Source organism: Sorex araneus, chromosome 2 (assembly GCF_027595985.1).
Source record: "Sorex araneus isolate mSorAra2 chromosome 2, mSorAra2.pri, whole genome shotgun sequence".
Classification (NCBI taxonomy): domain Eukaryota; kingdom Metazoa; phylum Chordata; class Mammalia; order Eulipotyphla; family Soricidae; genus Sorex; species Sorex araneus.
This window is the reverse complement of record NC_073303.1, coordinates 25,061,145-25,076,599: the sequence shown is the minus strand read 5'-3', so window position 1 is coordinate 25,076,599 and position 15,455 is coordinate 25,061,145. Positions and strand designations below refer to the sequence as shown.

The 15,455-nt window shown below is 46.7% G+C and overlaps 1 protein-coding gene across 1 annotated transcript in view; it reads left to right on the top strand.

Annotated features, from left to right (window-relative positions):
• The first annotated feature begins 5,858 nt into the window (after positions 1-5,858).
• Positions 5,859-15,455, top strand: part of BRPF3 (bromodomain and PHD finger containing 3) — a 36,903-nt gene continuing 27,306 nt past the window's right edge. The window contains exons 1-3 of the mRNA XM_055126807.1: positions 5,859-6,118; positions 10,801-12,271; positions 15,278-15,434. Coding sequence (XP_054982782.1) covers positions 10,827-12,271; positions 15,278-15,434 — 1,602 coding nt within the window. The 5' untranslated portion in view covers positions 5,859-6,118; positions 10,801-10,826. The remainder of the gene's footprint in view (positions 6,119-10,800; positions 12,272-15,277; positions 15,435-15,455) is intronic.

Sequence of the window (15,455 nt, the reverse complement as noted above, 5' to 3'; positions counted from 1 at the left end):
TTGTATATGGGATTGTTATCTCTTCTGAAAGGTCACCTCCTATCCATATTCTTCTGGTTCTAAAAGAGGACAATTAGGGGCTGGAGTGATAGCACAACGGGTAGGGCGTTTGCCTTGCACGTGGCCGACCAGGGTTTGACTCCCAGCATCCCATATGGTCTCCCAGCACTGCCAGGAGTAATTCCTGAGTGCAGAGCCAGGAGTAACCCCTGTGCACTGCTGGGTGTGACCAAAAAATCGGAAAAAAGAGAAAAAAAAAAGACAATTAGAGTAGCATGTTTTTTTCTTTTCTTTTCTTCCTTTTTTTTGATGTCAGGATGGAATCCAGGACTTCACACATACAAGGCTCTACCACTGGGCCATATCCCACGATAAAGTAGCATTTCTTTATAGTTCTGGTTACAACTATAAGTTTAGGTGACGAAGATTGTGGGAGACATAATCCCAGGAATATAATTAGAGTCTCTTAACCGGAATAATTGTTTTGGAGCGGCATACTTGGTAGTGCTCAGGGATCACCCCTGGCAGGGATCAGTAGGTCATATGGGGTGCCAGGCATCTAATCCAGGTTGGCTATGTACAAGGCAAGTGCCCTACCCACTCTACTATCTCTCGAGCCCAGTTAAGTTTTGCTTTTTTAAAAACTGAAATTCCAGATGTATCATTGGAATTTTTACCTATGAAAATTCATAGTTTTCCTTTATGAATTAAACTGATTTGAGTCAATTTTCTAAGTGCTATGAAGATTTTTGATACAGTATTTAAGGCACTAATCATAGTTCTTATGCAAAAGTGCTAGGTATTTTTATTACCCTTGCCATACTTCATATCCAATCAACTTCCTTAGCATCTGTCACATATACAGAGTCAGATAATTTCCTTAGTACTTCCTGCAGACTATCCCTTAGCCTGAATTGCCCTGTCATTCCACAATCTTTTTACCAGTTCACACCCATCCCTATTTAGAATCTGGGTAAAAGAAGTTTCCTATCCTCCCCATTAAAACAATGATGGCTTCATTCTGTTGAGTGCCTTATTTAATTTTAATGGCATGTATTTCCTAGTTATTTCTGACTTGCTCTTTGACTGCACTTTGCTAAAGGCAAAGTGCAAATATATTCCATGTTTACAAATGGTCACTTTGCTCTTTTTGAGATGTTAAGTTGGTATTATTTCAAAATTGTACACGTTTTCAGAAAGTATTCAGAGTGTATTATGGGAACAAATGAATGGAGTTAAATTTAGAGCCTGTGGTATTTCATCAAAAACTGTTGTTGATAGATTAATTCCCAGCCACTTAAAAAATTTTTTTAAGTCACTGTGAGATACACAATACAAAGTTGTTTCAGGACTAAGTTTTAGACACCTGTCCCTTCACCAATGCACATTTCCCACCACCACCAATGTCCCCACCAGTTTCCCTCCCGCCATGACACCCCTGTCCTTCTCAACCTGCCTCTATGGCAGACACTTCTCTTTTCTAATTTCCAAACCCTTTTAAAATTAACTTTAGTTATTTAAATTTCTTTCAAAGTCCCACTTGGACACTCCCCCCCAAACATTACTCGGCTGGGCACATGGGAACTTCCTTGCTTGTGTTAGAACAGATGGGGGCTCTGAATGGAAGCACAAGGAATTGGGGAAACAAACTAGGAGCAGGTAAACACCAGAGAACGTCATGTAACTGTGGTACCTATCGAGGCAAGGGTGAGGGTTTTCAGGGTCACTGTCTTAAATGAGGTGCTATCTAGTCCTACAGTCCTATACAGGTTTGCAGGTTGACCTCAGAGTTTGAAGGATGTGGTGTTTGGAGAGGGTGCCAGGCCCATAGGAGAGCTGTAGCACTGTAGCACTGTCCTCCCATTCATTGATTTACTCAAGCGGGCACCAGTCTCTATTACACTCAGCCCTGAGTTTTTTTTTTTTTAAGTTTTTAATTAATTAATTTATTTTTTATTTATTTTATTTTTTGCTTTTTGGGTCACACCCGGCAATGCACAGGGGTCATTCCTGGCTCATGCACTCAGGAATTACCCCTGGCGGTGCTCAGGGGACCATATGGGATGCTGGGATTCGAACCCGGGTCGGCCACATGCAAGGCAAACGCCCTACCCGCTGTTCAGCCCTGAGATTTTAGCAGCCTCTCCTTACTCAGCTTTCCCAACAATTGGAGGCTCTTTCAGGGTCAGGGAAATGAGACCTATCGTTACTATTTTTGGCATATCGAATACGCCACGTATTCGATAAAAAAGAATTCAAATGTATAAACGTTCAATATAAACGTTTATATAAACGTTCGATATAAACGATATAAACGTTTTCTCCTTTGGTTTTGGGTCACATTCAGCAGTGCTCAGGGCTTATTCCTGGCTCAGGAATCATTTCTGGCAGTGCTCTGGGAACCCTATGTGCATATGTGATGCCAGGGATTGAACTAGAGGTGCTGTTACCCACAAGATAAATTGCCATATCTTCTGTACGATGAGCTCCTGGCCTTATATTTCTTTAGTTTTGAATGGCAAAACATTCTTTTACTCCAAACATGTTAATTGTTACTTAGAAATGCAAGATTTAAATAACTACTTTTGGAGTCAAATGTCTATGCCTCTCTTTATTAACTAAATGCTGTACAAGTTAATGGAAAGACCAGAGGCTAGTGAATTTAGGCTTTTTTGTTTTGTTTTGGGGCCCCACTCTGTGGTGTTCAGGCCTTACTCCTGGTTCTGTGCTCAAGAATTATTCCTGGTGGTGCTTGGAGACCACATAGGATGCCAAGATCGAATCTGGATCGGTTGCATACAAGGCAAACATCTTACCTGCCGTACTATTACAGTCCAGTGTATTAAACTCTTTAAAACTGCCAAAGATTAAAGTGAACTAAACTGAGTGCCTCTGAGATTTTTTTATATACGTTCCAAATTTGTTTTTAATGACATAATTGTCCCATATTATATTTAAGATTACATCACTGTGAAATGGTTATGTGAACAGCTACATAAAAACCGATTGTAGAGAGATTCTTTTGGACCCCCTCACAAGGCTGAGTCGTTCGGGGTACCCTGGAGGGGGACGGGTGAGCCCAGTACCCACTCAAACAGAGCCCTGGCAGCCCTAAACCTCCACACTCCACAATCACCACCATGCTCTGGCCAGACTCCACTGGGACCAGCCTCATCAAGAAATTAATCTGTTGAAAAACTCAGGTATTCAAATTTTGCGACTGAAATCTTTAGGCTTTCATGGAGTTGGGGATGAGCTACCTCTTTGTATTTCCCTGTAGTTCTCGAAGCCCTGGCAGTCACACACATGTCCCCAAACACAACCCAGTTAAAAATTTAACTTCAATTCTATCACCTCATTAAAAATTTTAGACTTCCTGGACACCTCAAATTCTACAACATTGATAAATGAGGAGTAGCACACCAGATTGGATGAGATGTAATATAGAAAGCATCCAATCTTAGTTAACAAATATCAACACAGAAGGCTTAATCTATAACAACATCTAATAATCTCTTATGCAAGGGTTTAATTGAGATACATAATCATCACTTTCTTCTAAGGAAACATTTTTTGATCATTCTTTTTTTGCAAATTATAAAAAGCAATATAAAACAAGTTACTGAGGGCTTGCTATAGGGGTAGCCTAAGGGGTGGTTGGGAAAATTGGAGATAATGGTGGTGGAAGGTGCAATGGTGATGGAATTTGTATTGGTATACTAAGTGTCTCTAACAAATAGTCATGAATAATTTGTAAACCACAGTGTTTATATAAGGTATAAGGGGAAAATAAAATTTTAAAAATACGTATATAAAAATAAATTTAAAGACAATTGAAAATATAAAAATTTAAACTGAGGGCAACTGTAATGTTACTATCCGTAACATTATCTGAGAGGAACTGTAATGTTACTATCAAGACTGTGGAAACGTAAATGGAAAAAAATGGAGTGAATGAGGTCTTGCTATGAAAGCTGTCTAAAAAGACACCTGAAAATCCTATGTCTAACTAAAACAATTTTCCTCAGCATTTAAATATTTTACAGGAAGAAACTGATATAGTTTCTAAAGGCATTTATTCACTAAGTGTAATAGAAAAGATACTGTCTAACCATACTCATGGGAATTGTGCTAAATAAACTTTGAGGATATTCTTCAAGAAAGTAGTAACAATATGTTTAAAGTTCTTTTCACATTCAGTATTCTTGTTTCTTCCAGTCTTCAGTTTGTTTTTTTCTCAACTGAAAGTAATTACAATATTTTCTTGCCTCTGGGGCTTTTCCTTCCAGTTAATCATCTTTTCTCCCACACCTTCCTCTAAATGAGTATTCCCCCTAGCCTCAGAAAGCCTGACATTAATTCATGCTATTTCAACTCTATAGTTTTCAAAACATTGCTTAGTCCCACAAGCCACTCCCTTTTCTTTTAAAAACACGATTAACAGAAATATTTTTGCTATCACTCTGCCAGAAGGCACTATCACTTATTGAGCTAAGAATATCTTAATAATTACAAATTGTTACTCTTCACTTGATCAAACTTACAAATTCAAACCAGCATTTTAAAAATTCCTTAGGATAATGAACATCTATGCTTCAAAATGACTTGACTCCTAGATAATTCATTCTCTATAGAATCCGAGTCCTACATCATTAGAACCAAGAAGTTGTGGAAGTCTCACCAGGCTACACCAGCAGCGCGGGCAGAGGAAACGCTTTCAAGACCTGTCATTCATCTTCACACGTAAAGGCAGTCTAGCCACACATCCTTGGTAAACATCATTTGTAAACATTGGTGGCTAAGATTTCCAGTCACAGAAGGTAAGCTTTCTGATTTCCAGGCAAAAGGGGGGAGGCCGGGTGGTAAACGGAGTTCCGTTTTTAAATTTTTCAAAAACAAAAGCCAGTTTGATTACAACTGACGATCTGAAGTTGCCATTTGTCAGGCATCTTTCAGAAAGCCGCCTACTGTATGAAATTAACCGACTCCTGCCCAAATCGGGCTTCAGGAGTTGCGCCCGTCTACGGTGGTTACAAATGAGCTCTCGGACGTCCTTAAGTAGACTGTCAAACTTTTATGTTGACTCTTTTGCTGACGGGGAAGGATGGCCACACCGCGGAAGAGTCCGATCTGTTTCTGATCGAGGCTGGCTGGGGGGAAGCAGGCGCTCACCTGCGCTCGACCGCGGCTGGTCTTTCCCGGCGGTCCCCACGGTGGGAGGGGATGGACATCCCTACTAGACCTTTGTCCTCCGGACCTGGGCCATGGGGGCTGGAGGTGCGACTTCTGGGGGCACCCCCTCCCCCGTTTGCAGGCACCTGCACTCCAAGCAACTGCAGCTGGGAACTGGCTTCTATGACCGCCCCAGCTAAATCTTTTGGAGCGGGGTGGTGGCCCCCAACCTCACGCACCTTCTCGAGAGGTGGGGGAAAAAAAATGGGGGGGGGGCGAGGGGGCGAACGGACCGCTCCGGAGTCGGGGGCCGCGATCTTTGCAAACTAGACCAGAGCATCCCGGGCGCTCGGCTCGGCCGCGGCGGGCTGCAGCGGGGAGAGCCGGGGCCGCGCGGGCGCAGCCCCGTCCCTGCTCGGCGGGCGCCCCTGCCGCGTCCGCACCGCCACCGTGAGGCCGAGCCGGGGACGGTGCCCCGTGGCGGCGGCGGCTGCTCCGCGCTCCTCTCCGCGCCGCCCCGGCCGCCGCCGCCACCGCCACCGCGCCGGGCACGGGCGGGGGGATTTTTTTTTTCTTTTTCCCCGCGTCCCCCCTTTTTCGCGCTCTCGCTCCCGTTCAGCGGGAGAGCCCGCGGAGCCGGGGAGGGAGCGAGGGAAGGGGTGGAGGTGGCGGGGGGGAGGCCGGAGGGGCGGATCCTGCCTGGGGGCTGATCCCTCCCTCCCCTCGGCCGGGCTCCGTGGCGGCAGCGGCGGCGGCGGCGGCGACGGCGGCGGCTCCATTCCCCCTCCTCCCCCGGGAGCGGCGGCGGTGCCCGGGCCGGGGCCCCAGCGCGGGCCGGGAGGGGGTGCAGCGGGGGCCGCGATCTGTCCCCCGGGCCGCCGCGACCTGCTCGACGGCCGGCCCGCGCCCAGGGGCCCCGAACCGTGGGGCCGGGCCGGCGGCTGAGGTAATGGGGGGTGGCAGTGGGGCCGGGCCGGTCGGGGGCGGGGGCAGCGGGGCCTACGGGGGGCCAGGGGCTGCGCGGGGGCAGGGTGGGGATGGAAGGGAAGAAGCTCCCCGAGCAGGGCGGGGGCGGCGCGGGAGCTCCCTGCCGGAGCGAGGGCGGCGGCGGGAAGGAGAAGGTGGATGAGGGGGGAGCTGGAAAGCGAGGACCCCCTCCCGCAGCCGCCATCTTGTCTCCCCCCCCAGTCCTGGAAGCTGAGCTGCTGAGCCCCGCCCCCTCCTCGCCCTCCTATTGGTCGGGCCAGTGGAGAGCACCGCCCCCTGGGCGCCCTATGGCCACCCTGTCCTCCTGACGGGCAGGAGCGTCAGCCAATGGAAGCTCGGTTCTCTTCCCCGCTCGTTCGCTGGCGCTCGCTTTCTCTGTCTGAGGGTCGGACTCCGCGTCTGTCTGTCTCTGTGGCGCTCGTCTCCTCCCCTCTGGAAGAAGATGCTGTTTCCCTCCTTTCTCCTCCCGGGGGTCAAGCGGCTTCTAGAAGCGGTGCCCCTTTAAAGGGGCCGGCGCCTTGGTTGGAACCCCCCCCCCACCTTGCCGCCTGGTGCTGGGCGGAAACAGTCTAATCGCAGAATCTCCTCGTTCTTCTGGAGACCCGAATCGGGTGGGCGAGCGGGGAGGGGTTCGAGGGTGCGGAGAAGCTCTCCGGGGAGTGTCGGGGACGTTCGGAGGAGCGAGTGTGGGGGAAGACTGTATGGGGTGGGAATCTCCCGCCAAAATTTTAGAGTGTAAGCTCCTTGTGGGCGAAACTGGTTTCTTTTTCCTCAGTCGCCGCGCTGCCGAGTCAGCGGCGCCCCGCAGCGTTGGAGCGCCGCGGTCTGAGGTGGGGGCGGGGCGGGGGCGCAGAAATTTCCACAGGCTGGAAAGAGCAAGCCGGGAAGGTTGAGGGGGACAGAAGGTGCCGAGGGCAGAACTGTTGGGGGCGTCCTGAACAAAGGAGGGGGCGCACGCTGCCGATCCACTAGAAGTCAGTCACTAGGTAGATTATTTTGCACCTTCGTAGGGTCTTCGGGCGCCTGAGAAGATGGGGTACTGACGCCCCGGGTACCGAGGGGCCGCCCGCCGCCCTGCGCCTAGTTGACATAGGTCAGGCTAGAGCACCTGGAACCTGGACAGAAAGGCTCTTTGGTTCCGAATGAGGGCGTGCGCCTGCCTGGCTCGGTGTTGGATTCAGTCACACTGTGGGATTGGAAGGTTTTTTTTTTTTTTTTTTTTTAATCTGGACGTTGCCTTGAGCATTAAGTCCTGGGTTTGATCTCTTTCCTGTGTTCCTTTTAGCATTGCCCCGAGGGATCCCTCCGAGCAGAGCCAGGATTAAAGGCCCAAGCACCCTGTGTTTCGCCCCCACCCCCACCCCTCAGCAAAGAAACAAAAACAAATAGCAAGGCCCCAGAGGTCGGCTCTTTCACTGAAACATGGAGCTATTCAGTGCTGAAGCGACTTTTCAGGGTCTCCACAGGGCTAAGACTCACTGGAATTCATTTGCGCCCCAACCTCTTGAAACCAGACCAGGGTGTGTCTGTGCCCTTCTTATCTTCCAGCCAGAAGAGCCCAGCGCCACAGCCCTGTGTTGGAACTGTAGTCTTACTGCTTTCTAGCTTTGAGTTCTTTCTAAGTTTCTGGTTTTTTTCATCTGGAAAATCTGAAAAACGTAAAAAGTGAAAGGATTTAGACAGGTTTGGAAGGTATACCAGGTTGTCACCATCTCCACTTTATAGAGGAAAATGGTAGAACCTACAGCTACAAAACGCAAGTTTTCTTTTTAAATCTTTTCCCTGTTTATGCTGTGGTAAGCCTATTCCCAGAGATCTGTCCTGGGTGTTGTGATGGCCTCAGTACTGCCTACCCTGATTTCTGAAGCGCTTGTCACAATTGCCTCAGCCCAGAGAATAAGGTGGAAAACTTTAGGGTCTTTTGTCTTTGCTCTGTAAGAATAGACTAGAGCTTGTGGGGATAGTGGTGGGGGAGGTGAAGGGCAGTTAGGATAGAGAAGGAAACAATATGGCAATAATACATGGAAATTGTATTATTGAAAGTAGGTAAAGGGATATACCCAAATACTGTTCAGTATTTGTTTTGCAAACCTTAAGGCCCAAAAGGAAGGAGAGAGAGAAAGGGAAGGAGAGGGAGAGGGAGGGGGGGAGGGAGGAGGAGAGAGAGAGGAGAGAGGAGAAAAGTACCCGCTAATGAGGCAGGTGGGGATGGGACAGGGGAGGGGGGAAGAGAGAAACTGAGGACATTGATAGTGGGAAATATAATGGTGAAGGGTCCGGTATTGGAACATTTTATGACTAAAATCCAATCAGGAACAACTTTGTAACTATCTCACTGGGGTTCAATTAATAAACTTTTTTTTTTAAAAAAAGAATAAACTGGAGCAGTGTTTCCTCCAAATGGGTGATTCCACCCCATGGTGGTAGGAGGGAGGCCCTAGAATGTTCTTCGGGTGTAGTTAGGAGAGTGTTATCCACTTAAAGAAGGTAGATTTCCGCATAGCGGGTAGGGCGTTTGCCTTGCATGCAGCCGACCCGGGTTCAAATCCCAGCATCCCATATGGTACCCTGAGCACTGCCAGGAGTAGTTCCTGAGTACAGAGCCAGGAGTAACCCCTGTGCATCGCCAGGTGTGACCCCAAAAAAAAAAAAAAGGTAGATTTCCGGGGGAATACTGAGTGGTTTTTCTTTTCTTTTTTTTAAGGAAGTAATAGACTAAATAAACATGGGAACCTCTGGTCTGGATGTATTTTGGGAGACTTTTGGGTAATAGAATAATACATTAAGAGTTTATCTCCAGGACCTGAGCAATAGTGGATAAGACCATGCCTTGCTTGCTGCCAACCCACGTTTGATTGCCAACACCCCATATGGTCTCCCAAACATATTCCTGAGCGCAGAGCCAGAAGTAAGCCCTGAATACTGTCAGGTGTGTGCCCAATTCCCCAAATGAGTTTTCCTAGAATAATGCCACAAGTCACCCTGGCCTTTTGCCCATGAGTGTTCTAGGTAGTCTAGATAGGCCACTTCAGTGCCACTTGGGCCTCTTCCAGATCTTCCAGGTTTTCTACTTAGAAAGTGTGAGCCAGTGCACTCTGCGTGCTGTGCTTTGTCATGTGATATATGTTTTATTGTTGGCCATGGTTAGGGGGTAGGGCTTTTTTTTTTTTCTGTGATTTTTTTTCCCCAAATCCCTGATGGGGGACACTGCTAATAAACAGAACTTGATTTTTTTTTTTTTTTTTTTTTAGCGGTGCGGGAATTAAACCCAAGGCTTAACGTGTGTAAGGCAGGCATTCTTGCCATTGAGCTACATGAACAGAATGTGAAAGTAAATGGCTGCTCATTTCTGAAGCTGTTACCACCCTTCCTTTTTTATAGTTAAATATCTCTCTAAACCATGAAAACATTAGATTTCTCCCCTATGTTGCATTATAATGATCTGTTCATATATTTGCCACTTAAGTTAAACAGAGCATGTTGGCAGTGAGAATCTTGCTAGTTTGAGTTCTTTTATTCTACTAATACTTCGTGGGCCCTTTGATGCCAGGCTCCATTCCATGTTATAGCAGGGAAAAAGAGAAAAATTCCTTCCCTTCATAGAGCTTACATTCCAGTGGGAGAAAACAGTACACCTCATGTACAGCATTATGATGTTCTGATCAGTGAAAGGCTGCATATGCCATGGTGTTCCCCAAATCTCTATTGCCTAGAGATGTCCTGACTGTTGCAAATTCTTCACATAGCCTTTTATGACATCTGAAGCTTCATATCATATTTACTGTGTGTTTTCTATTTTCTCCTTTTTGTTTTGTTTTTGGTCTTTGGGCCACACCCAGCTATGCTCATGGCTTATGCCTGGCTCTGCAGTTAGAGATCACTCCTGGTGGGGGTTGGGGGACCGTATGAGATGCCTGGGAATAAACCTGGGTTGGCGTGTGCAAGGTAACCACCCTGCCTGCTCTTCTATCTCTCTGGCCCCTCTATTTTATGTTTTCTTAAGTTTGATTTAACTATATGTTTAATTTGTCACGACTTGTAAATTTACAAAGTTCTTTACAGTTAAGTTAGCCCAAAATCATCTAACAAGACGTATCCCTTTCATTAAGTTACTTATGACTGTATTTGATAAACTAGGCATATTATATATATACAAAAAAGATGGTGAATACAATAGTGAAAAATGAAGCAAGGTGCCAGGGAGATGGCTAATATGCTAGAACCATGTGTGGCATGCACAGTCCCTTATCTTCCATCCAGGTAAAACATGTTTCCAGGTACTACCAGCTGAGGTTCTGATGGCCCTTATGAGCCACTGGGCCCAAGCACCAAGCCATCAAACCTGCATCATCAGGCTGAGCTTGCTGAGAGTGACTCTTATTTGGATTTTGTTTTTTAAAAAAGGGGGTAGAATAGAAACACTGCTGTTGGGGAAAAAGGATTTGCAATGTTAGAATGGTCAAAAGGTCTCACTGACATGCAGTATTTGTAGAAAGACTTAAAAGAGGTGAAGGAGCAATCATGTGTAGCTGAGTTCAAGATTTTCAGAGAGAAGCCAGTCCTCTTGATGAGATAGATAAATGAGTGATGCATGCGTACTTGAACATCTAGCTTATTGGTCTCCTGGTCTTCTCTCCTCAGGTCATTTTCCTTGATTCCTAGGTGCCATGAGGAAGCCACGTCAGAAGTCACGGCAAAATGCCGAGGGCCGGCGATCCCCATCCCCCTATAGTCTCAAGTGCTCACCCACCCGGGAAACCCTGACGTATGCCCAGGCCCAGCGGATTGTTGAGGTGGACATTGATGGTCGTCTGCATCGCATCAGCATCTATGACCCACTCAAAATCATCACAGAGGATGAGCTGACTGCACAGGATATCACCGAATGCAATAGCAACAAAGAGAACAGTGAGCAGCCTCAGTTCCCTGGCAAGTCAAAAAAAACCTCATCCAAGGGGAAGAAAAAGGAGTCTTGCTCCAAACATGCATCAGGCCCTTCTTTCCATCTCCCTCAGCCCAGCTTCCGCCTGGTGGACTCAGGCAGCCAGCCAGAAGCACCCCCACTACCTGCAGCCTACTACCGCTACATCGAGAAGCCACCTGAAGACCTAGATGCAGAGGTAGAATATGACATGGATGAGGAAGACCTTGCCTGGCTGGACATGGTGAATGAGAAACGGCGACTAGATGGCCACAGTGTAGTGTCAGCAGATGCCTTTGAGCTGCTAGTGGATCGGCTTGAGAAGGAGTCATACTTGGAGAGTCGTAGCAGTGGGGCCCAGCAGTCACTCATTGATGAAGATGCCTTCTGTTGCGTGTGTCTGGACGATGAGTGCCACAACAGCAACGTCATTCTCTTCTGTGATATCTGCAATCTGGCTGTGCACCAGGAGTGCTATGGTGTCCCCTACATCCCTGAGGGTCAGTGGCTCTGTCGATGCTGCCTACAGAGTCCCTCCCGGCCCGTGGATTGTGTCCTCTGCCCCAATAAAGGTGGTGCTTTCAAGCAGACCAGTGATGGGCACTGGGCCCACGTTGTGTGTGCCATCTGGATTCCTGAAGTTTGTTTCGCCAACACTGTCTTTCTGGAGCCCATTGAAGGTATTGATAACATCCCGCCTGCTCGCTGGAAACTAACCTGCTATATCTGCAAGCAGAAGGGGCTGGGTGCAGCTATCCAGTGCCATAAGGTAAACTGCTATACGGCCTTCCATGTGACATGTGCACAACGGGCTGGCCTCTTCATGAAGATTGAGCCCATGCGGGAGACCAGCCTCAATGGCACCATCTTCACAGTGCGCAAGACTGCATACTGTGAAGCCCATTCACCTCCAGGTACTACCGTTGCTAGGAGAAAGAACAAATTCCCTGGAAGCCTGAGTGAGACCAGAGATGAGGAAGGGCTGAAGGAAGGCTGTGGGAAAGAGGAAGAGAAGGAAGATGTAGAAGAGGAAGATGAAAACCAAGGTGGGGCAGGTGGACCCCCCAAGGGGACGTCCAAGAAGAACAAGATGACTTTGAAGCAGAAGATCAAGAAGGAACCAGAGGAAGTGAGCCGAGATATGTCCACCACTATCCCCATGGTCACTATCCCACAGATACCCTCTTACAGGTGAGCCTGACCAGGAAGACACCTCGTAGTTTGTGTGGTTTCCTGGGCTGGTCTCCTTTTCTAGGCATGGTTGGTAAACATCTGCTCTCTTTTGTGCCCTCCAGTGTAGACTTATTTTGGACTTGACCCTGGGCTTGCCTAGTGCTATTTGTGGTTTTGATTGTGCCCTCAGAGCAGTGTAATTTCCTTTGTTCAAAGTGAGATAAACACTTAAATTTCTCAGAAACTCAGGTTAACAGGATGTCTAGGGCAGTTTTTTTTTTTAAAAAAAAAAAAACAACAAGGTCATAGGTGGGCCAGAGTGATAGTACAGTGGGTAAGGCCTTGCAAGTGGCAGGCCCAGGGTTCAATCCAATAAGGTCCCCTGAGCATTTTCAGGAGTAATCTCTGAGTGCACAACCAGGAATAGCCTCTGAGCATCACTGGATGTGGCCCCCAAACAAGCAAACAAATAAAACAAGGTCACAGGAGAGGATAATTCTTTGTTACTCTGTCCCATGTTCTTGATTTTTAACCTTCATGGTCTTTGTGACAGCATAAAATGCTCCCTACACATTTCCAAAAACCCCTAAGGATATGGTTCTTTCAATTGAGAACAGTTTCAAGAAGTCATTATAGGTAACTGCTGTCTAGAAAGCTCTGTCTTGGAAATGAGGGGGACTTGCGGGGTTGGTGGTTGGTGGAGTACATGCTATTCTTTCTTTTAACAAATTTATATTTAGGGAATAAAGGTTCACTCAGTTTAGCTTTTCAGCCATCTTGGCTCTCACTGAGTGTATAGAGAAATTATTGTTCCGTTTTAAACCATCAGTGAGTTGGCTGGAGGTGCTGAAGGAATGAGCTTGGCAGAAAAGGAGACAGGGAAGATTTCCCATCAGAGGTTCGCCTCAAGGGTGGTATTCATGTAAAAATTCATTAGAATAGGATTAAATCTTGGAGATTCTTCATCTAATGTAGTCCTTGCACCTTCTCCCACACCCCCAGATGAAGAAACCGCCGCCACGGGAGGTAAAGTTTTTCACTCCTTTATTCATTCAGCAAGATGTTTATTGAGCACTTACTATATGCTAGGTCCTTTTCTAAGGGCTGGAACTGGGTGTAGAGCTATTGACCCTAGACCACTGCTGGGATTCATGATGCTCTTCTTGCTATGTGTCACTCTTGATGAGAACTGGAGAATAGTATGGGAATAACTTTTGTGAGGGCAGTGGGCAGCTAGACTGTCAAGAGTGGAAAGAAAAGCAGACAAGCTCATGAGGCAAAGACTCAGTGCAAACCATAATCCACATTAGACTCCAGTCACCTGGAAATGTGTCTTCTAGTCACAGATATTCTAGGCTCTCTATTTACCTTATGTGAATGGTCCATATTTAATCCTCATCTTTAAGGTGCTCATGCCTGGAAATTAGACTTTCTGGTTGTTTTGTCTCCTCTTAGATGTCCCTTGTAGGGGCCAACAAAGCATGCTGACTGAAATCCAAGCAGTCCCCCATTATTAGTAGTAAATACTACTAATATTTTTACTTAATTTCTTTGTCTTGTATCAATAAGTACAATATAAATTAGTCACTGAATTTCTTTAAGTCTTATTTATTTGTAAGTGAATCTACCCATATGAACAGTAAGGTTTTGTGAGAGATCAGTAAAGCACTTAGCACAGTGCCTGGTAAGTAGTAAGTGCTCAATAAATGGTGGCTACTGCTGCTCTGCTATTTTATTATTATTACTCTTATTATTATTATTCTTTTCCCTACTTGCATAAATGCTCTTGGGACCCTTCATGGTTAAGAGGTAGAGGGTGGGGGCTGCCTGTATCTGGGCAGGTGTGCTTGGCATGGATATTGGTGGGGGGATCTGTCCTTTGTGGGCAAGGCCTAGGCCTTGATTTTGTAAGCTTGGCTTTGGGGGAGGAATGTCTGACTGTGGGAAGGATCAAGCCTAGGTGACCAATGTTCAGCTCAACATACCTACTCTTACTAGGCTAGGCCTTATTCAGTCATGCTTATCTTCCTTTCAGTGGAGTGAGATGAAGAGAAAACATAGAGGAAACCCTACAGAAGCCCCAAAGCTTGTTTATTAGCCTTGGATAACTTATCCAATACATCATGGTCTAGCAGAGATACGGTAGATTGAGATCCCACATAGCTCCAGCAACTTACTATGTTAGTGATACAGGTTTTACACTTCCATGCCTAAACTACCTTTCCTTCTTTTGTAACTTGGGAATGCTACCCACTTTGCAGTGTGAGCATTAAGTAGAGATTTGTATGCTCATTAATTCTTTTCCTCCCTCCTTTTCTTTATCCCAGCATGTTACTGGCTTATGTCCTGCCCTTAAGACTTGTCTTTTTGCGTAGTTTAGCTAGCTGAGTTTTTTGTCTCCATCTTCTTTTGCCTTTAGATTTTTTTTTCCCCATTTGGTTCAAAATTAGACGTTTTTATGCTAGTGTGATTTTAAATAAAACATCAGAAGTCAGTTGACTTCAGGGATTACGTTGGGCCTTAGAAGCTGGGCCTTAGAAGCAGTAGCCTCCTGCATTCCTATTGTTTGTCTTCAGTCTTAGCTGTGGCCTCCTCCTTGGTCTGGTGGAACCCTCAGTTACCGTGGGGGCAGGAAATAGTGATTACATTGCCCAGAGCTTACTTGAGTTCATGCTCCCTTTTGCTGCCTTTATCAAGAGAACCTTGGGTTTTGTTGGGATAAAAGGTCTATTTCACAGGATTCCATTATCACAGGAAACAGGGTTCCTAGGAGAGGGTTCTTTTGGAGGATCAGGACTGCCAGACAGGGTGGAGAGTCAAGTGAAAAGAAATATCTGATGCTGAATCTGAGCGGCTTAACTTTGCTGGCCTCTTCCAGTCTTTCTCTGAGGTGAGGCATTTGGCCACTTTATTCTGTCTTTCTCTGGAAGAAGGTTCAGAAATGAACCAGGGTCTGGATAGGCTGCATGGGCTATCTGGGTTGCCCACTGACCCTTTTTCCACTTCCCTGTGCCTCCACTCAAGGTTGAACAAGATCTGTAGTGGTCTCTCCTTTCAGAGGAAAAACCAGTTCATGCAGCGGCTTCACAACTATTGGCTGTTAAAGCGTCAGGCCCGGAATGGTGTTCCCCTCATCCGGCGCCTACATTCTCACCTTCAGTCCCAAAGAAACGCGGAGCAGGTAAGTGAAGGCCTGCTGGCT